We start from the raw sequence: 21,990 nt of genomic DNA on the forward strand, positions 1-21,990 counted from the left end.
CTTCTAGTAACAAAACATCAGACTTAGGAATTACAGAAACAAAAAAATCAATAGAATCAATTTTGAAGGACAATAAGACTTAGAAAAAAGTCCCATATTTTCCAAAAATATTGAAATCAAATAAAAGAGGGCCCTGAATCTTGGACAGTTAGCAAGGGGTTTCAAATCCACCAGAAAAGCACATCGGTATATAATGTATTCTTGATAAGGTGCAATAAATGTGCAAGAACAAATTAGCTCGCTTAACATAATGCGCTATAAGGCTTATATCCCATTATATACACAACAAGATAAATAAAGCATTTACTCAATTCGGAAAATATTTTTGTATAGAAAAGATGGCTAGCTATATAGAAAAAAAGATGCACACCATTTTCACTGATAAAAACAGTGGTATTATGTTATTAGCTCTTGTTATACCCAGAAATATGCACATTTCCTGAATTACTGATTAGAACAAATGGAAAGTCTGAATAATGTTTTCATTTGCATGTAATATCAAGTGAAGTGGATTATCATTCAATCATGCATCTCTAGCTTCTCCTGGCCTTTGCAGAGCATCTATTCTCAGTTCAAATACAATTCACGCAGAGCACTGGTGTAGGAAAAACAGGAGCACTTTATCGCATAAATACAGGAAAAAATCACACTGAAAAAATTAACAAGAGACGAATGCCAATGATGTCACTGTCTGCGTTAAAAATTGCTTTTTTAGCACAACGCTAAATGCTGCACTACTCCATGAAGGTGATCTAGCGATGTCTTTCATGATATTTATACTCAAGTACAAATTTCAATGTGACGACAAACTCCCCTCCCTGAGATGAGCCACCAAAATATGCAATTTTACGTTATATCATGTGACATTCCACTTGCCACATTAGTTTTCACCTGGTTTCTTTGGGCAGTTAGATTTTCACTCAAACTCGGAACATGCCATTTTAGAAGAGCTGGCCATGAGAAAAACCTATGGGTGTTTATGCTGTTCCCATCTCATTAAGCTCCTTTTACACAGATTCTATGATGGACTCCCCCAAATTTACAAAGATTTTGCATCGGGTTTGTGTAATGTTTTAAACACAGGCCCGACTCAAAATCCTTTTTTGGATTTACAAACCAACATAAATTGGTATTTGCGTTGGTTTGTACGAAAAAGTAATGTAAACCAGCGTGAATCACTGCTTTGCTTTACTCTGCTTCAAAAGGGCATTTCACGGGTGGTACCTTGGCTGTCCCATGCAACCTCCATGGTGTTTGACACAAAACACTATGGGCCAGATGTAGGTGGCCAATTACCGGTCGGTAACGGCCGAATTCGGCCGTTACCGACCGGTAATTGGATTTTGAGATGTAGGAGCATGCTTTACAGAATCGGTATTGTACCGAATCTGTATTTACAGATTCGGTAAAATTACCGAATCGGTAAATACAGACTCGGTTAAAATACTCAGGGCCAGATGTAGGTAGCCAAATACCGGTCGGTAACGGCCGATTTCGGCCGTTACCGACCGGTATTTGGCTTTTGAGATGTAGGGGGATTGCAACAGGCCATTTCGGTAATTTTACCGATTCGGTAAATATACCGGTCGGTAAATTTACCGACCGGTATTTTTACAGAATCGGTAAAATTGAGATGTAGGTGGGACTCTTCTGAGTCCCACAAGCCCTACAAATTCGGTATTTTACCATCAAATTCAATTTGATGGTAAAATACCGATTCAGGTGTGCATGCACATGTGTGCATGCACACCTGTGCCATATGACAGGCAGACCTGCCCTTAGGGCAGGTATGCCTGCCACATGGCCCCCGAACCTTTTTTGGGGGTGCTAGAGGGTGTCAAAGTGACACCCCCTGCACCCTTGTCAAAATCGGTATTTACCGATTCGGTAAATACCGACCGGTAATGCCCCATTCATTCCTATGGGCTTCAAAGCCCATAGGAATGAATGGAGCATTACCGGTCGGTATTTACCGAATCGGTAAATACAGATATTTACCGATTCGGTAAATGGAACATCTAGATGTTCCTACATACCCCCCCTTCTTATTTACTGATTCTTAATTACTGAATCGGTAAAATTCGGTAATTAAGAATCTGTAAATAAGTTCTACCTACATCTGGCCCCGAGTCTGTTAAAGCATATGTAGGTAGCACATCTTTGAGTGCCGCAGGCCTTTCAGATTCGGTATTTTAACACCCAATCCAATTGGGTGTTAAAATACCGAATTCAGGTGTGCATGCACATGTGTGCATGCACACCTAGCCATGTGACAGACAGACATGCCCTTAGGGCATGTCTGTGTGCCACATGGCGCACATGCCTATTTTTGGGGTGCCAGAGGGTGTCAAAGTGACACCCCCTGCACCCTTGCTAAAATCGGTATTTACAGATTCTGTAATTACAGAATCGGTATTGCCCATTGATTCCTATGGGCTTCACAGCCCATAGGAATCAATGGGAAATACCGATTCGGTATTTCCAGATTCGGTAAATACCGAATCTTAAAGATTCGGTATTTACACATCTGGAAATACCTACATCTCCCCCCTTCATATTTACCACTTCTTAAATACCGAATCGGTAAAATTCGGTATTTAAGAAGTGGTAATTAAGAATTACCTACATCGGGCCCCAAGTACTAATAGTAGTAGACATGGTTCTGTGCCAAATACCAATGCCACTAGAAAGCAGGTGTTCAAAATGAGAAATGCTTTTAATTCTCCTAAAATGTCCCACTTTGCTTGTATGCTGCACCGTACAGCACACATCCAAAGTGGGAGAATTTTTTTAATTAGTATGAGAATATTTTTTTGTACTAAAAAAGTACCTTTCCAGTGTAAAACGTTTGCTAGACTCACACAGAGTATGTGCTGCATTGTTTGATAGGTTTGTAAATCTGAACCATAGTGCTCTACATCACCGGTAACTTTGGTGATGCACTCGCTCAGCATCTGTTGCAAAATAGTTTTTTCAGGCAAAAGTTGACCAGTGCCACACTTTCCACTATTTTCCACCATGCAGCTCTGCCATGTGTTATGTGAGCACCTGCGTAAACATATAGAGGCAAATTTATGAGAACCGTGAGTCATGTCTGCACCATGCAAAGTGGGACATGCGTGACACAAGGCTCTGAGCCAGATTTATGAACCCATGCAAGGCCATACTGAGTTGCCTCATAAATCTTGAGTAAGGCAACACAGCGCAAATCGCTGCATCGCCTTACTCTGCACAAGAGAGGCATTCCATGGGTGTTCCCATACAACTCCCATTGTGTTTGATGTATTCCCAGGTTTACAAGGACTTGTAAACCTGAAAATGCATCAAAATCTTAATCCTCGCCAGGGCAAACATAAAGAGGAGAAATAACTTTATTCTTCATCTTTTTTTCCTATTTTATTAGGTGCTGCATTCATAGAAGGAAGAACCCACCTCTATGGATTGTTTTTATGCAAGAAGGAGCCCTTTCCTGCACTTAATAATGCTGACAACACCTGCACCCTTGCTGCAAGGCTATCTGCCTTGGTGCTAAGCTGCCGAAATGGCACCAGCGAAGGGGAAAGGACAGAAAAGCACTGTACTGAATAAATACGGTGCATTCCTGGCCTTTCACTTTCGACGTAGGGCAGTGCAGCAAGTTGTCTTGCTGTGTGGCCCTATGCCAAATACCCATAAATGAGGCCCTTAGTAACTAGAGAGTTTACCTAAAACCAGAAACCCTTGATAACATTACAGAACGAAAATAAACAGACTATAAGTGTACTTCGAAGATCTACTCATCCGCCATTATTTCAAATCAATGACATGTACATAATTAATGTTAAACCCCCGAAAAAATAATTACCATTTTCACTGTTAGTTAAAATCCCAGATGACGTAACTGTAGAGGCTGGCGAAATCTCATCTGGGGATGCGGCAGCCCGAACATCTCGAATATCCCTCTTTCGTCTGAATGATGATGTACAGTTCCCTTGCTAAAATGCGAAATAAAAGGGTCTATACTTAGTAATGCATACACAGTATATAAATAACTGGTGAAGTAAGCTCCACTTAGCTATTTTCAACTGGGTTTTAATATAGTACAGTCATAGAGAGAGGGAGAATTGTTACGCTTTAAAGAACATGTTTTATCTTCTGAGACACATATTGAACATCAAGTGCTGAGCACAGACCATAATCTTACAAAATGTCCAGTTGGGGATAGGTAACAGCAAATCAAATGCAATGGGGCAGGAGGTGGGAGCATGCACGTTGCATAGGACTAGACTGCACACTGTACAATCATAATTTCATCCAAAATGATGCATCCTCCTCATTCAGAGGCAAATAAAGACAGAGACAATAAACTATTTGGAGAACTGCCGTAGAGCAACCAGAACTTAATATTGACAAGGCAACAATCCCATCGCGAACTCAAGTGGACATATTCTTAAGAATATTTCTTTTTACTAGATTCTCGAAACATGTGTCCCGAAGTGTACAATACACTGAAGAAAAAGAATTGAAGCTTAAAAATGCAAAATCTTTTTCAGGAAATTACAGCCTGATTCATGAAGGTAAATGCGCTCGCAAAAGGGCCAGATTCTCAGAATCTGGCCCTTTGCGAGTGCAATTTTTGCTTTTGGGATTCACAATCCCAAATGCAAAAATCGCTAATAAAGAATTAGCAAACATGCGAGGAGTAGCATTTAAGGAATCTCTATTAGAGATTCCTTAAATGCTATTCATGACACATTTAAGAATTGCGAATTAGCAATTTTGGGCCGCTATTTACCGAGAGGTCAGACCTCTCGGTAAATAGCAAAAACTTAGAAAAATGCTTTTAAAAGCATTTTTCTAAGTTGCATGTTGCACACACACATGTCCCTTGGACATGTGTGTGCGCAACACCTGTTTCAATTAGCATTTCAGGGGTGCTACAGGGTGTCCTTTGGACACCCCTGGCACCCTTAAATTCGCTATCTGATTTGCGAGTAGCAAATTGCTACTCGCAAATATGGGATACTCCCCATTCATTCCTATGGGCCTTTTGGCCCATAGGAATGAATGGGGAGTTATTCCTTTTTTTGCGAGTAGCAAATTGCTACTCGCAAATAGAGAACATGTAGGAATCGCTATTGATTTAGCAATTCCTACATGAATGCCGTTTTGCGTGTCCTCAATAGCGAGTCGCTATGATTCGCTATTAGGGCCACGCAAAACGGCCCGTACATGAATCAGGCTGTTAGTTTCTTAAGATGGGTGCAAAGTTGACAACAATCCTAAACACAGCAACAAAAATAAAAATGAAGTGAACTAATAACATTAAAATTGATTCCTTTAAAAATAAGATTGGTAAACGGCAACCTGGTACCAATGTTTTTCTCTGCATTAAAAACAAGCACTGGCAAAGCCAACAGGTCTGGCCTAAGCAATAAGGTTTTTTGGCAAACATATGCAATACGTTTCAAAAGTGTAAGGGTAATAATAAACTGTACCATAAAGTGGTAGCTGGGCCTACTGTGAAACCTTTTAGTCTACTGAAGCTCTAGGATATCATGGGAAGCTGAAAAAAGTAGTGACACAAGAAAAGGACACAGCCCACTCAAACAACTACCGGTCAGTTGACTTGGCCAGTCCATGCATTGAATGCTTTGTAGGTTAACATTAAGAGAATACTATGAATTCAATACCTCTTAACAATGGCATAAGGTTCATTTCCGAAAATAAAAATTAAATAGGCATGCTCCTTAGTGAAAGATTTCTTTTTAAAGTGAGGTATACTACTACCTGGAGAAATGAGTCAGTAGTGCTTAATTTGGGCTATAAAAGTTCTGGTCCCTAAAGTTTTGTTTAGAAGCCTGTGGCCAGTGTTATTGAAGGGCAGTGCTCCGAAAACCCATGCCACATCTTTAATACACCACTAGTCGCTCCCTCACTGTTTGTCTCACTCTTTAGGGTTTCTTTTCAGCCCTTCTTTCTTTCCTGATCACTGATTTTCTGTCTTTCTCTTCTTCTTTTCATCCCCCCTTGTGTGTTTTTCTCTCTCTTGCTCTGGGTGACAGTCTGATGAAGAAAAATACGTTACGTTTACTTTTATCAGAGTTCATTTCAGGTGTTGTTTCATGACATTCAGTAATTCTATGTCAGGACTGGTGGCGAGGATTATGCCTTCTCGCTTCACTTTTATTAACAGCAGCCAATTTAAAACAACAAGACTACATTTCCCATGAACCCTAGGGAATTTGTAGTAAAAGAAAAGTGTCCAATTAGGAACAGTCCTGGATCCTCCAATCAGGTCACTCTAACATCTAAATAGTCTGTCCTCACTGGCCCTTCATCCTCTTTCTTTGCTGCTGTGCAGCAGAGAAAAGTGTTTTTTCCTACTCTGTGGGATTCTTACTTTGATAACTGTGCTTTGTTTTTCTCTTTAATTGTGTTAATTGAATGTCCCACACACGTAGATCGACGTGTGCTTATGCGGCTGGTATTGTTTGCTGGTTAATTGATGTTTAATTAACTGTTGTGATTCTTTGATGACATCATTTGAGAATATGTCAAGTCAAGTAAAAATTTATTGTTTTCAATTATTAAAAATGATTACAAATACATTAGAAAATCATTTGTTAAAAGATGAGCATAAGTTTTATCATATTAAATTGAATAATCCATAAAATTATCAAGTTCTCAATTATTTAAGTTCAGTTGACTTCTTCATACTTGGCCATAAATACTATTTTTTGTCTATCAAGTGTTGGATTTAGCATTTTCAACTTCTCTCGTCTCCCCAATTTCCGCTTGTCGTAGGAGAGATTGTACTTTCCTCATGTATTTGACCCCCCTACAAGCCAACGTGGGGGACTATCCATCCAACCATCGAATTACAGCTTGCCTGCATGTTCGAATGTTCAATTGATTAAAAATATTTTTTAAAAGCTGTCTCCTCAAGTCCATAAGAACTGGGAAAACATATAGCAAGTGGGTTAGTGTTTCATTTTGATAACCACATAGGCGACAATGAGAGTCCGTGTAACTACCTTTCCAGGATAGTAACAAGTCCTTTGAAAACTGTAATCCCAGCCGATGTTCTATATATCTGTGTTTTAGTGTCATATTAAAGTGACTTCCTAAATAAGGCTGCGGCTTGATCCCGAAATATGAGTTTATCACTGTCCACCAATGTCGTCGCTTTGAAATTATTAATTTGTCTTCCAAGTAGGATTTCCATTTGACAGCATTATTTGTTATTTTGTCGAAGCTGGTTCAGTCTGGCCTCGAATCCCATATCGATTGGATTCCTATGCAACTCAAAGATTGGTTCAAGAAATCTCCCCAACTGCGTGGCGTATGCTGTTTCTACTGGATTTCGATTTCTTCCCAACACAGGCTATCCAGTGAGCCTTCCTCTGATAGACGTACTTTGTGACAAAGTTTCGCAAAAGTACCCATGCTGTGAAACTTCTGGTTTAGCAGGCCAAATTCTAGGCGAACCTGCGCAGGTGAGGCTGATTTTGGGAGGTTTAAAGCCGCCTTATATGTCTTTGTTTGTAGGCTGTTCAACAACCCCGCCTCTTTGCCACACCAGATGACTAATGCATATGACAAAGTGGGTAAGGTTTGTGATTTCATCACTTTAAGCAGGTGTGTATAATTTGGACAACATAATTTGTTCTGTAATTGCCGGAACGCATAGATCAAGGATTGTGATTTTGCCCTTAGATCAATTTCATGATCCTTATTAGCTAGCCCTCGCCCCAGTTTTAGACCTAAATACTTGTAGGATGTTTCTTCCATTATTAGGGTACTATTTGCGTACCATTTAAATGTTGATTGTTTCGGGTCTACCAGGCGGACCTCTTTGGTTTTCTCTATATTTAGTTCCAAACTTTCGTGCTCCAAGTAAGTAATCAGGTTGTTAATCATTCTTTGGAGTCCTATTGGGGTTTGACCCAGAACAACAATGTCGTCAGCATACTGCAGGAAGGGAATTGGGGTTTTTGCCAAGTTCGGTGGATGTCCTTCCCCCACCTGCATATGTTTGTCAATATCCGCCATGTAAAGATTGAATAAGCTGGGGGCCAGGACGCAGCCTTGTTTTAAGCCCTGTTTCATGCTAATTTCGTCGGTAATACTGCTACCGTCTCCCAATTTAACTCTTGCCCATGTTTCACTATACAGGCTTATTATTGCTTCCAGTAGGTTCTTCGGTAGTCCCCATGATCTTAATTTTTCCCATAGTATATTTCGGTTCACCCTGTCAAAAGCAGCTTGTAGGTCTATAAAACATGCAAACAATCTGGTCTTCTTTGTTTCTGCTTTTTCCTTCAGGAGAGCCAGGGTTATTAGGTTTGTCAGTGTGCCCGTCCTAGGCCGAAAACCTCTTTGGAACACGGGTATAATATTTGTATTCTCCAGCCAGTCTTGGAGGTGCAGCAATAAACAAGAACCATATAATTTCGCCTCTACGTCCATCAACGATATCAGCCTTTAGTTCCCCTGCTCATTATGATCGCCTTGCTTGAAAATAGGGTGTATTATACTCCCACTCCAAGACTTAGGAATTTTATTCTGGTTGTAGATTAAGTTAAAAAGTGGTGTTAAGTATTCTGCCCAGAACTCAGGAGAATGTTTAAAAATGGCATTTGGGAGCTCATTGGGCCCTGCTGCGCCCTCTGTTTTCAGGCGTTTTATTATTCATTGTAGCTGTTCAACAGTTACAAGGGTGTCTGGGCTTAGTACCGAATCTACTGATTTTTTTGATGACATGGTTGGCCTATTACCGATGTTAACTTTGGTCCAATTTTCATTATCATGGGATGACTTCCTCATATCTTTTACCGGAGTTTCTCGTGTTTCTAAAATATTTTTCGCGTGTTCCGAGTCTCTGGCACATGTTTCGCACTCATTTTTGCCATGACATTTTTGTCCGTCCTCCCTGTCAATAAACATATTTTTGACATACTGGATCCACTTATTTTCTCCAATTCCTGCCTCTTGTCTTAAAAGGTTTCCCTTTTTCAGTTTATTTATGATACCCCAGAATGTCCGGCCATTTTTGTATTCACCAGCGATTAGTAGTTTTGTCCAGATTCCTTCTTGGTATGATTTTTTTTGCATTACTCAGCAAAATCCTGTATTTTTTTCGCATGGCCTTTAATTTCCCCTTATCCGGTTTCTTTCCGTTTTTCATTATTATTACCTGCTTCCGGACTTCACGTGAGATTTTCCGTTTTTCCTTCCGGAGGGTGATGTTATACCATGGCTTTTTCCCGGTATTGAGTCTTACGCTGTTCAATTTCGTAGTTGGGGGACATCTGGTTAAGACATCACATAGATGTTCCCATGTTTTTATAGGGTTTTCTTTTTCTTTTAATGTGAGTTTGCGTAATTCTTTTTTGAATTTGTCCATTGTTGGTTTTATATCCTTTCCACCCCATTTCAATTTCCGTAGGTTGAATTTTTCAGTATGTTGGATAACGGTATATACTTTTTGGATTTTGTTAATCAAGATTTTAATTTTGGTAATTAGTGGGAAATTATCACTTTCTGTGCGTTGCCCCATAGAAAAAGTGCTTACCATCGGCAATAGGTTATTGCTCACTAGTGTGAAATCTATTGATGATTTCCGATTGCCGCTTAAGAAGGTTATTGGTGTAACTCTGTCCCCCTTTTCATTGCCACTCAAGAATGAAAGGCCCAGGTCTCTCAAGTCTTGAGTTAAGTTTTTATCTTTTGTTAAATTACTATTAAAGTCTCCTGAAATGATCAAGGAGTATAATTCGTGTGAGCTTTGTAGTGCCCGGATCAAAGTCATTAATGTTACCAGTTTTTCCTTTTTCTGTTTCTTTTCCGGGTGTATGTAGACATTAAGTATTAATAGGTTGTGAATGTGTAGATTTGAATCGGGCTTCACTGTGAGTTTTATTGTCTGCAACCAATTTAACCCAGTTTCTACTTCTTCCACTTGCCATCTATATACTGCTGGGTGATGTAGGTTGTTATGCCTCCTCTCGGGTGCCCAAATTTTGAGAATTTTTCGGCTAGAACGTGAAACTCTATGTAACCCGGGATGGATACTTGGCTCAAATTCCAGGTTTCTTGTAATAGTATTAGGTCATGTTGTTCCAAGAATTTCGCGGTTTCGTGATCTTGCCCTATACTATTGAAGCCATGGACATTCAAAGAACAAATGCTGATCGTATGTAAGTTCAAAGCGATTGTTTGGTCCTTACATGTTAGATTTCCTCCCGATTCCTTTTTGTTGCAAAATGTTATCCGTAGCTGTAATTTATTATTCTCATTTGTCTCTTTGAGCTTGCTAGGAACTCTTATTACTCAATACCTTTGCAACCCAAGACCAGTCAGTGCTCTTTTCCAATATACACCCTTGTTCCTCTGATTTTACCTGTCTCCTTATACTTTGTGATGTATTTTGTGGGGTTACTGAACATGCACTCTTTAGGCATGATTTCTGGGTATTTCCCTCTTCCATTTCCGTCTTTCCTATTTTGATGTTTTTTAAAAGGGGAAATGGGTATTTTTTCCGTTGATGACGCCTCAGCCCGATACCCCATTCTTCAAAGGATGTACTCATAGCGAATATTCTATCTACTATGCCCTTGGATGACCAGGTAGTTAAGGATTCCTCTACCTCTGGGTTGTTTTTATTGCTTATAAATTCTACAGACAGTAGATCTTGCAATGATATATCGTTTAATTCTGGAATTTCTTTCAAAAGCCGCATTATATTTCCTCTGTTCAAAAAGTCTTGTCCGCCAGTTGTCTGATATTCTGGTACAAATTACAATTTTTCAGTAGTTTCTCCTTGTGGTTGGGGTATCAAATTTGCCTCTTTTTCAACTTGCCGTTGTGTATTTTCTTTCTCCCTTTACATCTAATATTCTTCCTAGCCCCTGCATGTTTTTGATCTTTCTCCAGTTGTATCAGCTGTTCTATTTTGCTGAGAGATGGATACAATGGTCCTACATATATTCAATTTATTCTCTTTGGTTTTTTTATCTTCACCTTTATCATTCTTTGTATTTTTGGGTGTCTGTGTATGCAGTATATGTTGGTCTATTTGATGAAGGTTGCAAGTTCGACCATGGCCATTTGACTTTATTTTTATCGGTGTTCTGATTTTTCCATCTTTGTCGACTTTTTTTTGGGTTGCCTTTGGCTAGTTTTGTCGCTTACTTTTTGTTGTGTTTCCTCGTTCTTCGGAGAGTTTTGGGTCCACATGTCTCGCTTCACTTTTACTTCACATGTTGGGGTTTCATCTATCTGCTGTATCATGACTACCTGATTTCCATAGTCCTCTTGGCCTAATCGCCTTTCTTCGCCTTCCACTTTGGGCCAACCTTTGTCTTGTAATTTTGTATTTTTTTGTTTATGTTTTTCAGTAGCCAAATTTTTACTTCCTTGTGTGTGATTTAGCTGTGTGGACATGTAACTGGTCGATAATTCATTAATCGAACTGCATCCATTCTCTGTGCCTGACTGGGTTGATTGATCTGGGGCCTTGTCTATATACTTTGAAACGTTTGCTTCAGAAGGTAATTTCTTTTTCCTTGAGGTGATATGGTAAAAGATAGGATACGTATGAACATTTATTGGAGGTGGATCCTTGAGCTGGGTCCTCCCCTTCCTAGCGCGTTTTCTTTGTCTTTTTGTTAGCTTTGTTTTTATGTTGTCCGTTGCGCTTTGGGTGTCGTCAATTTGACAAGTTCTACGATCTAAAGGTTCGTCGTTTATCTTTTTTGTCTCTTGTTCAAGGTCGTTGTTTTGGTAAAGATCGTTAACTTCGTTTGGGTTCCTGTTTTCCTCATCAATTTCATTTACCCCTCTAGGGCTCATGTTATTTTTTTTTTACTACTGATGACTGAACTGCCCTCAGCATATCTTTTAGTATATCCGGTAGGTTTGACAATTTGTCCACCAATTTATCACATACGCAGCTTGGCTGGGAGAGATCTATATGCTGTACCTTATCTACCCTCCTCGGTAACAGGGTTGCCATGGGGTCCAATCTGGTGTTTATACCTGAAATGTGACCAGCAATAAGGTTTATTAGATCGATCTGAACATCCATTTTATCAGACTGGAAATTCAGGGCCTTAATTGCCTGATCCAAGGTATTTAATAGTGTTTCACTCCATGGGACCTTATGGATCTCTTTGGCTGGTGTTTCTAGGATGTCTAACACTTCTTCTGACCTGCTCATGGTGGAGATCGTGATTGGGGACGTCAGATTTAGTTTTTTTGGCCATCCTTTGGTTTTTCCATAGATCTCATCATGTTTATCAGGGTTTTCATCTGAATGTAATGGTGTAGATTCCAACCTTTCTTTACCACCAAGACCATTTTCCTGATCTTGTACTGGTCTATGTCTGGCTTGCAAACGTTGTTTATTCTTGAGATCTTCTTCCAATTGGGATTGCGTGAGCTTTTCTATTTCAATTTGTCTGTCCAGACTTATGTCGTCAGGTAGGGAAAAGGAGGTTGGCCACGTGTCCTCTTGTATGGCAATATGCTCAGCCAAAAGTTGTTTTTTTTCCCCTTTGTAGTTGAACTGTCCTTATTCTTATCCATGCTCGTTATTTCGACTTCTTTTTCATGAACTTGGGAATTGTTCTTGTGGATTTGGGCTGATACCACGACTGACTTACAATCGTCAGAATTATATTTTGACTTGGCTGTAGTCTGAGAAGTTTGTAACTGGTTTGTTGGTTTGTTCGGAGGATCATTCTCAGTATAGGTTTTCTGTACTTCTTTTTCCTCCTTCTTACTCATTGGTAGCAGCTGTTCAATCATATTTATCCTTGTTGCTGGTATGATTGGACTTGGTAAGTGGACTTGTTCTTGCGTTTGGCCATAAATGGTCGCCATGGGGTCCTTTAGAAAATTTTGTTTTTCAATTCCAATTTTTTTCGGACTGGTTGTTAACTGTTCTGATGCAGATATTAGTCTCTCTCTTTGTTGTACGGCCTTCTTCTTCTTTTTTTTCCAGTTTTTTCGTATGCCCTGGTCTTTATCTTCTTTGTTTTTTTGTGTCTCGTCGCCTATCTCCTGCCGTATTTTCCCGGATCTCATTCTTACCAGCTTACTTAATAAGGAACACCACCACCACCCTTTACAACTTCAAGCTAGAATGTGATACGTGGTGGAGCGGGGTGGCTTGGGCACGGTTCGCAGAGGGTTGAATCAGCTGCCGTCTGTGAAGGGCCACTGTAGGAGGATGGATATCTGACTATGGTTACCCCAGATTTTTTGCCTTGTGTTTAGCTGGTTTTTGACTTAGTTGGCCTGGAATCCTGATAACCAGGGTCCCAGGCTATCTGCTCTCTCTTTAAATGGACTCCATGTACTATAGGTACATCACCAATTTGGTACTGGACACCTTATCAGACCCTGTAAAGTGCACTATAGGTGCCCAGGGCATAGGTGCATCCAAGGCCGAATTGGAGACATCATACATCAGGCCAACTTCTCACAGCCACGTAGTGGCGTTGTGATATGTGTGAATGTGACAGCTCTACCCTACCCAGGGTTCAGTGTTTCTATGTTTCTATGTTTTGCTTTTATACAGACTGAATGCGAAATTCATGCATCACATTTGTGACAGGGGCAATCAATTTTAGGCAGCACAGGTTGCAGGGTGCTTACCGTCCGAATCCTCTGCCCGGTCACTTTCCTTTCAATGACAGTGAGACTGGCGATTCCCCCGGCGTTTGCGCCCTTCTGTTGGAGAGCCACTGAAGGGCTAGCTGGAGCGAGCGGGGCACGCAGGGGTCGGCCACTGGCAAAGTCGGACCTAGTCAGACCAGCCTGGACCACCACCCCCGGGCTCTTACTTTGCAGCTGCCTCTAACGACAGCCGCGCTCGCGATTTCTATGGTCAAAATAAACAGCCCAGAGTCAGTTCTATAAGGTTCTGAAGAGTCTTGCCTTGATTGTGGCTGAGGTGTGGGCACAGGACCCCCCGATGCTGCTCCAAGGAGCCCCGCGGCAGAGGGATGGCAAGGCTGCACTGGCCTCCCCTGGTTGTCGTCCGGTTGTCGGACGGGTATGGGCAGTCGCTGCTACCCGGTTAACTGGTGCGGTGCTGGTGTGCTGGTGTGGATTACTGTTTATTGGTGCGAATTGCAGATAGGCTGATTGGCGGATGTAATTGCTGTGACTGATTTTCCATCGTGGGTGCTCCACGGAGTATCAAAAGTCTCAAGAATCCTTTCTCTCCTATTTTCGGAGTTCAAAGTTCGGGGCTGCGCCTTAGTACTGCGTTGTCCGCAGCGGTTCACAAGGGGACATACACAGAGATTTTACAGAGGTATCTCGACTATCACTGTTTTCTCTGCTTCACTGGAGTCTCTCTCACTCCTCTCACACAGTGGCTCCCCCCGGTGACCTACTGCTTTTGGTGTGGGGGTGGGGAGAGTAAGGGAGAGTAAGCAGGGTTGCGGGATTGCATGAGGCAGAGAGGCCACGGATGGGGGAAATGGCTGTGGCGGTACGGATGCTGGAATGCCGAGAGAGAAACGAAGAAAGCAGGAAAGCAGGGGAGCAAAGAAGCAAGGAAGCTGCACCAACCTGCTCAGCTGCTCAACCCCCGTCCTGCGCGGCTCCGCCTCCACTCACCCACCAGACCGCTCAACTGCTCGACCCCCCGGTAGCTCCCGGTAGCCTGGGTTGGCCCAGGTCGGGTCCTTGCCGTACTCCGAGTTTATTTTTTTTTGTGCTCTTTTCTCGGCTCGGGTCTTCGCTCTACTTCCACGGTTTATCGCGTTCCGTTCCTTTTACCGCGTTCCGTTCCTTTTCTCGGCGATTTCTCTGCATTTTACGGCTGCCCACTCCAGCCTCCGGAGCTACAACTGCTGCAAACTGCTCGTCGACTATTGTGACTCCTCCTGCTTCCGTTTCCGTTCTGTCTGAACAACAGACCGTCCGTAAAATTCAGCCTCAGGATATGAGGATATGTTTTCAGGTAATTGCTGCCGTTCTTCTTTGCAAATTGCCCCTAGAAGAGAGGCTATCTCGCAAAATGTATCAGGCAGTAGCATGACTGGCTAACCTCTCTATGGCTCCCGTCCCTCAAATTGAGCTTCCAGTGACTTCCCTGGCGGCAGACCTTGCTCCCCCCCCCTGCCAGATGCACACGCAACACTGGGGTGGAGTTCAGTGCCTGTGATAGGCTTAAACAAGCTTTTCTAGCCACACAACCAAATTTGCCACAATTTGACTAACCCACAGGACGTCGCAGGGTCCAGACCCTTGCTCCCTTCCCGACCTCAGGACACCTCTGACAGGTTCGACCCTGATGAAATTATTCACCCCCGCTCCTCGGAGTGGGTCCCAGCTGATAAAGTTGCCAGTTATGTGGCAATGCGAATTAGGAAGCCCTTAGAGAAAGAAGCACGTAACTGCCTCAGAGCAGAATACCCTTGACCTTCTCTAGAAGGTAAAGTCGCCCTCACCCCGTAGATTGATGCCCGCATGGCAACATTTTTGCAGAAAGGAGGCCTCTTTGGGGAAACTTTCATCAAGGAGTTGAGTAAATTTGTTAACACCTTTACCTCCCTTGACAAGGCGCAGCCCTCCATTAAAAAGGGTTTTCCCCGGGTTTTCTGAAGAGCCAGTCGAGGTAGAGTCCACTCAACCTGCTTTGGCATTTTCTACCCTCCAAGAGCCCTACTATTCAGTTCTCCCAACAGGAAGCCTCCCTAGTAGACGCAAAGGTCAAATCCCTTCTGGCCAAAGGGGCAATAGTTCCCTCTACTCCTAATCCAAGGGTATTCATCAGCAACAACTTTTGGTGGACAGAACAGATGGGGCAAGCGACCCAACATCAATCTCAGTTGTTTCAACAAGTGGCTGGTCTACCGTCACTTCAATATGGAAGGAATCCATCTTCTCAGAGATGTTTTGCGTCCCTCAGACAGGATCATGCGGCTGGACCTAAAGGATGCCTATCTGGTTATTGCGGTCTTTCCTCCCCACCAACGATTCCTCAAGTTCGTCTGGCAAGGGCAGACTTACAGGTTTGCATCCCTCCCGTTCGGCCTATCTTTGGCCCCAAGGTCCTCAAGCCAGTAGTGGAGTGTTTAAGAGCTCGGGCATACAAATGATTGTCTACCTGGACGATCTACTCCTGATGGAGAAGTGTGGCTCAATGGTTAGAGCGGCAGACCCTGATGCAGAGGTCTGGCCTGGGACCAGGGTTCAATTCCCGCCTCGGCGGGTCTTGGGCTCAATTTCCTCGGACCTGATAATTCTCGCCTCGTGCCTATTCTAATCATGGGTCCCACTCTGCAACTCTGGGCAATAGCTTGCGTAATCTCCACAACGGCCCCAACAGCGCTGGGATGCCTGGCTTCAACTTGGGGGTGCCCAGGAGTGGACATTTCACAGGGGAAAGCCAGGAAGGGTTCCACGGCGGTATGCGTACAGCGCCAGGAAACCCCAGTTGGGGTATAAGTGCGCTTTACAAGTACAAATTCATTTAATTTAATTTCATTCCATTTAATTTTATTTCATTCATTTCATGGATGTGTGCCCTCTGCAACTCCTACATCATCTTCAGATGGCGGTGTATCTTCTTCAGAGTCTGGGCTTTGTTGTGGATGAAGCGAAGTTGATTCTCACCCCCTCACATCCTCTTATGTTTCTTGGCTTCGTGACAGACAACACGTCCTCCACACTCAGCCTACCAGCCAGGAAGGTCTAAAGGATTCGACACAAATTGAGATGGGCCCTCACGAAGCATCAGGTCTTTCTCAGGGATCTAGCTGGAATAGTAGGTCTAATTTCAGCTTCCATCAAGGCCATCTTCACAGGACCCTCCACTACCGCGCACCTCAAAGCTGTGTATTTGCATAGATGGTGTCCCTACTCACACAAGGTGACCCTTTCCAAGGAAGCCCGGGAAGAGATCAAATGGTGGTTACAACATATGGAGGCCTGGTACGGCTGGGCAATCTTTGGATCCGTGCCACATTTAGTAATAGAGTCCGACGCCAGCACAAAAGGCTGGGGAGCAAGGTTTGGCAAATTTTCTACAGGATGGTTGTGGTCTCCAGAAGAATGTAGATTACATATCAGCTGCCTAGAACTCCTGGCAGGCTCCTTTGCCGTTCGCTGCTGGATGAGAGAATCCATTCAGTCATCTGTTCTTCTAAAGATGGACAACATATCTGCGGTCCGTTATATCAACCATTTAGGGGGCACGAGGTCCAAAGCCCTCTCCGACATGGCCACCAGTTTTTGGCAGTACTGTTTGGAGCATCAAGTGCCAGTCACGGCGGAGTGTCTTCCCAGGTGGGAGAACTTGGTGGCAGATTTTCAATCCCACAGCTTCAGGGATTCTACTCTGTGGAAGCTGGAGTCGCACATTTTTCGGCGGTTGTATGACCTTTGGGGTATTTTTTTGAAAGACCTGTTTGCTTTGCGGCTCGACCACCAACTCACATGGTTTTTCAGCTGGAGACCGGAACCATTGGCAGTGTCCACGGGCGCATTGCTCCAAGATTGGAGTCAGGAGAAGCAGTACACCTTTCCCCCCTTCGCGATGTTCACAAGAGTGACAGCTCAGATCAGGAGGCAGAGAGCGAAGGTGGTAATACTCACCCTTTTTGGAGATCTCAAGTCTGGTTTCCAGTTCATCTGGAACTTTCTTGGGACTCTCCAATCCTACTCCCCCCCTTTCCGAATCTTCTTCTGGACCCCTACCGAGTTCCCCACCCACTGGTTATGGGGAACTCATTGTGGCTCATGGCATGGAGGATTACCAGGGATGATGGGAAGTCCTGGGCCTTTCGACCAAGGCTGAGGAGTTTATGTCTAAGGCGTGGACAGACAGTACACTCAAACGCTACAGGTACGCTTGGAGCAGATGGTCCGGCTGGTCCCAATGCCTTGGATGCAGATGTAGTTTATATTCTGAATTTTCTATCCCACCTAGCCTCTAGTGGTTTGGCTTACAGGTCGATAAACACCTTTCATTCAGCCGTTTCAGCATGCCACCTGCCACTTAATAATGCTGCAGTAGGGGAGCACCCCTTGTGTGCAAACTTCTCCGGGGCATTAGATTATCTCTGCCTCCAGAACCTTGATATTCAGCCGGATGGGACGTGAATCAGGCTCTTAACTTGTTTTTATCTTGGCAACTTAACCGGTTTTTGTCATAGAAAGAGATGTCGGCAAAGCTGGCTATGCTGCTCTACTTTATTTCTGGTTGACGTGTGTCTGATGTGAGAGCCCTGGATGTCACATCCAGGATTTTTACTCTAAATGGAGTGACTTTTACTTTGCATAGAAGGACTAAGTGTCACACAAGAGTAATCTCATATCCAGAATTCCCAGACTCACCTAAGTTGTGCATGGTTCGCTGCCTGAAGGCCTATGAAGAAATGACAGCGGAGTTGCGACCGCCAGGAGAACGTCAACTCCTTATTGCTCTGTGCAAACCATTTAAGGCGGTGTCCTCTCCCACCATAGCCAGATGGGTTAGGTGGGATATGCAAGAGGCAGGTATAAGTCTCAAGGACTTCGGAGCTTACTCAGCTCAAGGAGCAATGGCCTCAAAAGCATTTGGCTTGGGTGCCCATTTAGAGGATATTCTCAATGCAGCGGATTGGTGTTCGGACTATACCTTTAAAAGGTTCTACTTCAAGCCAGTTCTGGACATGGCTCAACTCGTGTTGGCTAAGCTTTAAACTAGGATAATTCTCGCCTCCAGTCCTGACATAGAATGAAAAATTTCCTAGCTATCGTAAAGGAAAGTTTTAATTCCATTAAAGACTCGGAGGTGAGGATTATCCCACCCTACGGTTTTGGACGAAGATTTCCCACCTCGTATTGGAGTAAGTAACTCAGTTTGATTCTAAACTGTTGAGAGTATTGATTCGTTGTCATTTTGTGAAAATCTGCCTCACTGTTTTGGTTTACAGGCTTAACGTATACCTGTTCGTTGAATGACAATGTACCTTTGTCCTCCTAGGTTCGGATGCGAATAAACAGGATGCATGAGTATGATCAAATGGCTGAATTTGCGAGACGAAAGAGGATGAAGGGCCTGTGAGGACAGACTATGTGGATGTTAGAGTGACCTGATTGGAGGATACAAGACTGTTCCTAATTGGACACTTTTCTTTTACTACACATTTCCCTAGGGTTCATGGGAAATGTAGTTTTGTTGTTTTAAATTGGCTGCTGTTAATAAAAGTGAAGAGAGAAGGCATAATCCTCGCCTCTGACTCCTTAATGAAATGAAAACTTTCTGTTACCATAGCTAGGAAATGCTTCATTGTCACTTAAATGGACATGCCTTAATATATGGCATAATTATTTGTCTGTTGGCAAATTCTGCCAGTAATATGCTCTTTTATTTTGGAAATATTTGTGTGAACCCACAAGACTATTGGGCGCCGATTTTGCAACCCCCAGCATTGCCATCGCATCATGAAGCCTGCAAAAGATAATGCAAGGGTCTATGTGAGATTTACTAGGCCACACAAAACCACCTTGCATGACTCTGAGTGGCTTAGTAAACCTGGAGTTACGCAAGGCAGTGCAAGCCGCTGCCTTGCATTACTCTTCCCTAGGAAGGTGTTCCATGGGTGGCGCGTGGGAGTTCCCATGCATCCACACATGGTTTTAAGTGCATTGTCCAATTCCCAGGTGAAGCGTAACTAGGAGAAATATCTTGAATTCCCTTTATTTTTCCCTCTTTCTATGTGTGCTGCAGAAAGAGGAAAAAGCATCAGGGGGTTGTTTTTGTGAAGGAAGGCATCCCTTCCTGCACAAAACAATCCTACTTGTAATGCAGGCACCCTTGCACCATAGTGTAAGGGTGCCTGTGTTAGTGCTAGGCTGCACTCAGCAATACAAAAGGGGATGATGGACGGAGCGTTTGAGTAAATCAAACACTGACCCCCAGTCAACTGATCTGGGTTTAATCCATCACCATTCTTTAGCCCACTCAGCCACCCCAGTTCAGACATGGCCATATGCAAATCAGTCTGACCCTGTGCCTCATGGGAACAGTCCAGCCCGAACTGCCAAGCCATGTCTTCCCTGGACCGGAAACAAGCATCCAAGGACCGGTTTCGGATTAATAATCCTCATCAGCCAGGCTATCTTGAATCCAGTGGCCAAGTGCGCACCCGCAGGGAAGGAGCAGGAATGCATAATTTCTTAGTAGATATGGTGCATCCTGCTCTCTCCCTGTGACTAAAAAGTGAATCTGCCCCTTAGCCTTTGTCTGAGGCACCTGTCGCCAATGTACACATAACACTTGCAAATCTCAGTCAGGGAAACAACCCTAGACTATTATTTCAAGCATGACGCCATGTTATTGGTCCATAGTATGCATTCTTGCACATATTTGAATGGATCTGTGTATTTTTCTTGGTATGCTGCAGAACGAGCAGCAATTTGTATTACTTCGCTCTTGCACCAGGGTCCCTATTTGGCCCACATTTGGTGAGGAGTAAGACTCACCAAATGTACCAGACGTCAAGCCCATGCATCAGCAACTGACTGCATGACCAAGTTACTAGTTTGTTTCCTAATTCAGCTGTGTACACATTATTAACTCCCTGAAACAAGTTATGAGTCAGAAACTCTATCAAGAACCTCTACGCTGGCTCAGCCAAAGCGAGGGCCAGTTTTTTTGGCGCTTACATTTTCTAAACTTACCTCATTTATCCCAATATTTCACGAGTTATAGCATGATTTTCAGACACCACAACATGAAAATAGAGATCAGGTTTTGCCTCTGTTTCTGAGCAGTGATGTTTCTAAGTCATGTAGTAACTGGAGAAATATCTAGTTAAGTGAATGCACTTTAGACATTGCAAGTGCAAGAACTTAAGGCTCTGTTCTCGGGCACTCTGTTCATGATGTGAACCCGGGGGCTGTATCATGATGGGCAGCACTGGCTCAGCACAGAGAATAGTGTTTGTTTTCATTTAACCTGATAATTCTCAGAGTTAGTGCATTTTGTACAGCACAGCCCAGAAACTGAAAAAAGCAAACTTTGCTCACTGTCTCCGACCTGTAGTGCCTGACAATAAATCTTTAACCTGGAGGAATTTCAGGTTTAATCAACTGACCTCATGTACTGCAGGTGCATGAAAACAGATGTTGGGCTCTGCACTGCGGCAGCAGAGCCCATCATAATAAGGGCCTAGAGGCCTCATTTGTGGGGTTTTGGTGTAGGGCAGTGGACTTACTGAGCTGACCTAAGTCAAAGTGAAAGGGCAGGAATGAACCGTATTTATATAATACGGTGCATTCCTGTCCTTTCCCCTAGTGCTGGAACAGTTTCGTCAGCCTTTGCACCATGCTGCAAGAGTGCCTGTGTAGTCTGCAGGATTGTTTTTATGCAGGAAGGGGCAAATTCCTGCACAAAAACAATCCTGAGAGGCATTTTTCTCTTTCTATGTGTGCTGCATTCTGCAGCACACATGGAAAGAAGAATAAACGAGGAGATATAAAGTAATTTCTCCTTGTTATGCCTCACCTCAGGAGGCATAAGGTTTTGGCACTTCCTCATGTTTACATGTTTTCAAAAATCTGGGGAAGTGTCAAAATCTATGGGTGTTGCGTTGGAAAACCCACCACAAAGCTCATGGAATGCCTCCAGAGTGCAGAGTAGGCCAACACAGCGATTTGCGCTGCCCCTTGCCTTACTCCATATCGAATGTATGACGTTACAACGCATGCTTTTACCACGCATGCTGTTACAACGCAGGTTTTACTACGCATACCATTACAACGCATTACACTTGGGGGTGCTGGATAGTGAATAGTTTAATTTACTATTCCAACTCCAGTCCCCGTGGACATAGGGAAGGTGTTGGATAGTAAATTAAACTTATTCCCTATCCTAGAGCGCCCCCCAGTGTAATGCGTTGTAATGGTATGCATAGTAAAACCTGCGTTGTAACAGCACTGCATGGTAAAAGTTGCGTTGTAAAGGATGTTTACCCTCCATATATATGAGGCTATTCA

At 43.2% G+C, this 21,990-nt stretch overlaps 1 protein-coding gene across 1 annotated transcript in view; it reads right to left on the reverse strand.

Moving 5' to 3' along the window:
• Positions 1-21,990, reverse strand: part of LOC144771837 (zona pellucida-like domain-containing protein 1) — a 558,912-nt gene that overhangs the window by 110,869 nt on the left and 426,053 nt on the right. Inside the window, exon 9 of the mRNA XM_078656105.1 lies at positions 3,845-3,974. Coding sequence (XP_078512231.1) covers positions 3,845-3,974 — 130 coding nt within the window. The remainder of the gene's footprint in view (positions 1-3,844; positions 3,975-21,990) is intronic.

The sequence above is a fragment of the Lissotriton helveticus genome, chromosome 8 (genome assembly GCF_964261635.1).
Source record: "Lissotriton helveticus chromosome 8, aLisHel1.1, whole genome shotgun sequence".
NCBI classification, from domain to species: domain Eukaryota; kingdom Metazoa; phylum Chordata; class Amphibia; order Caudata; family Salamandridae; genus Lissotriton; species Lissotriton helveticus.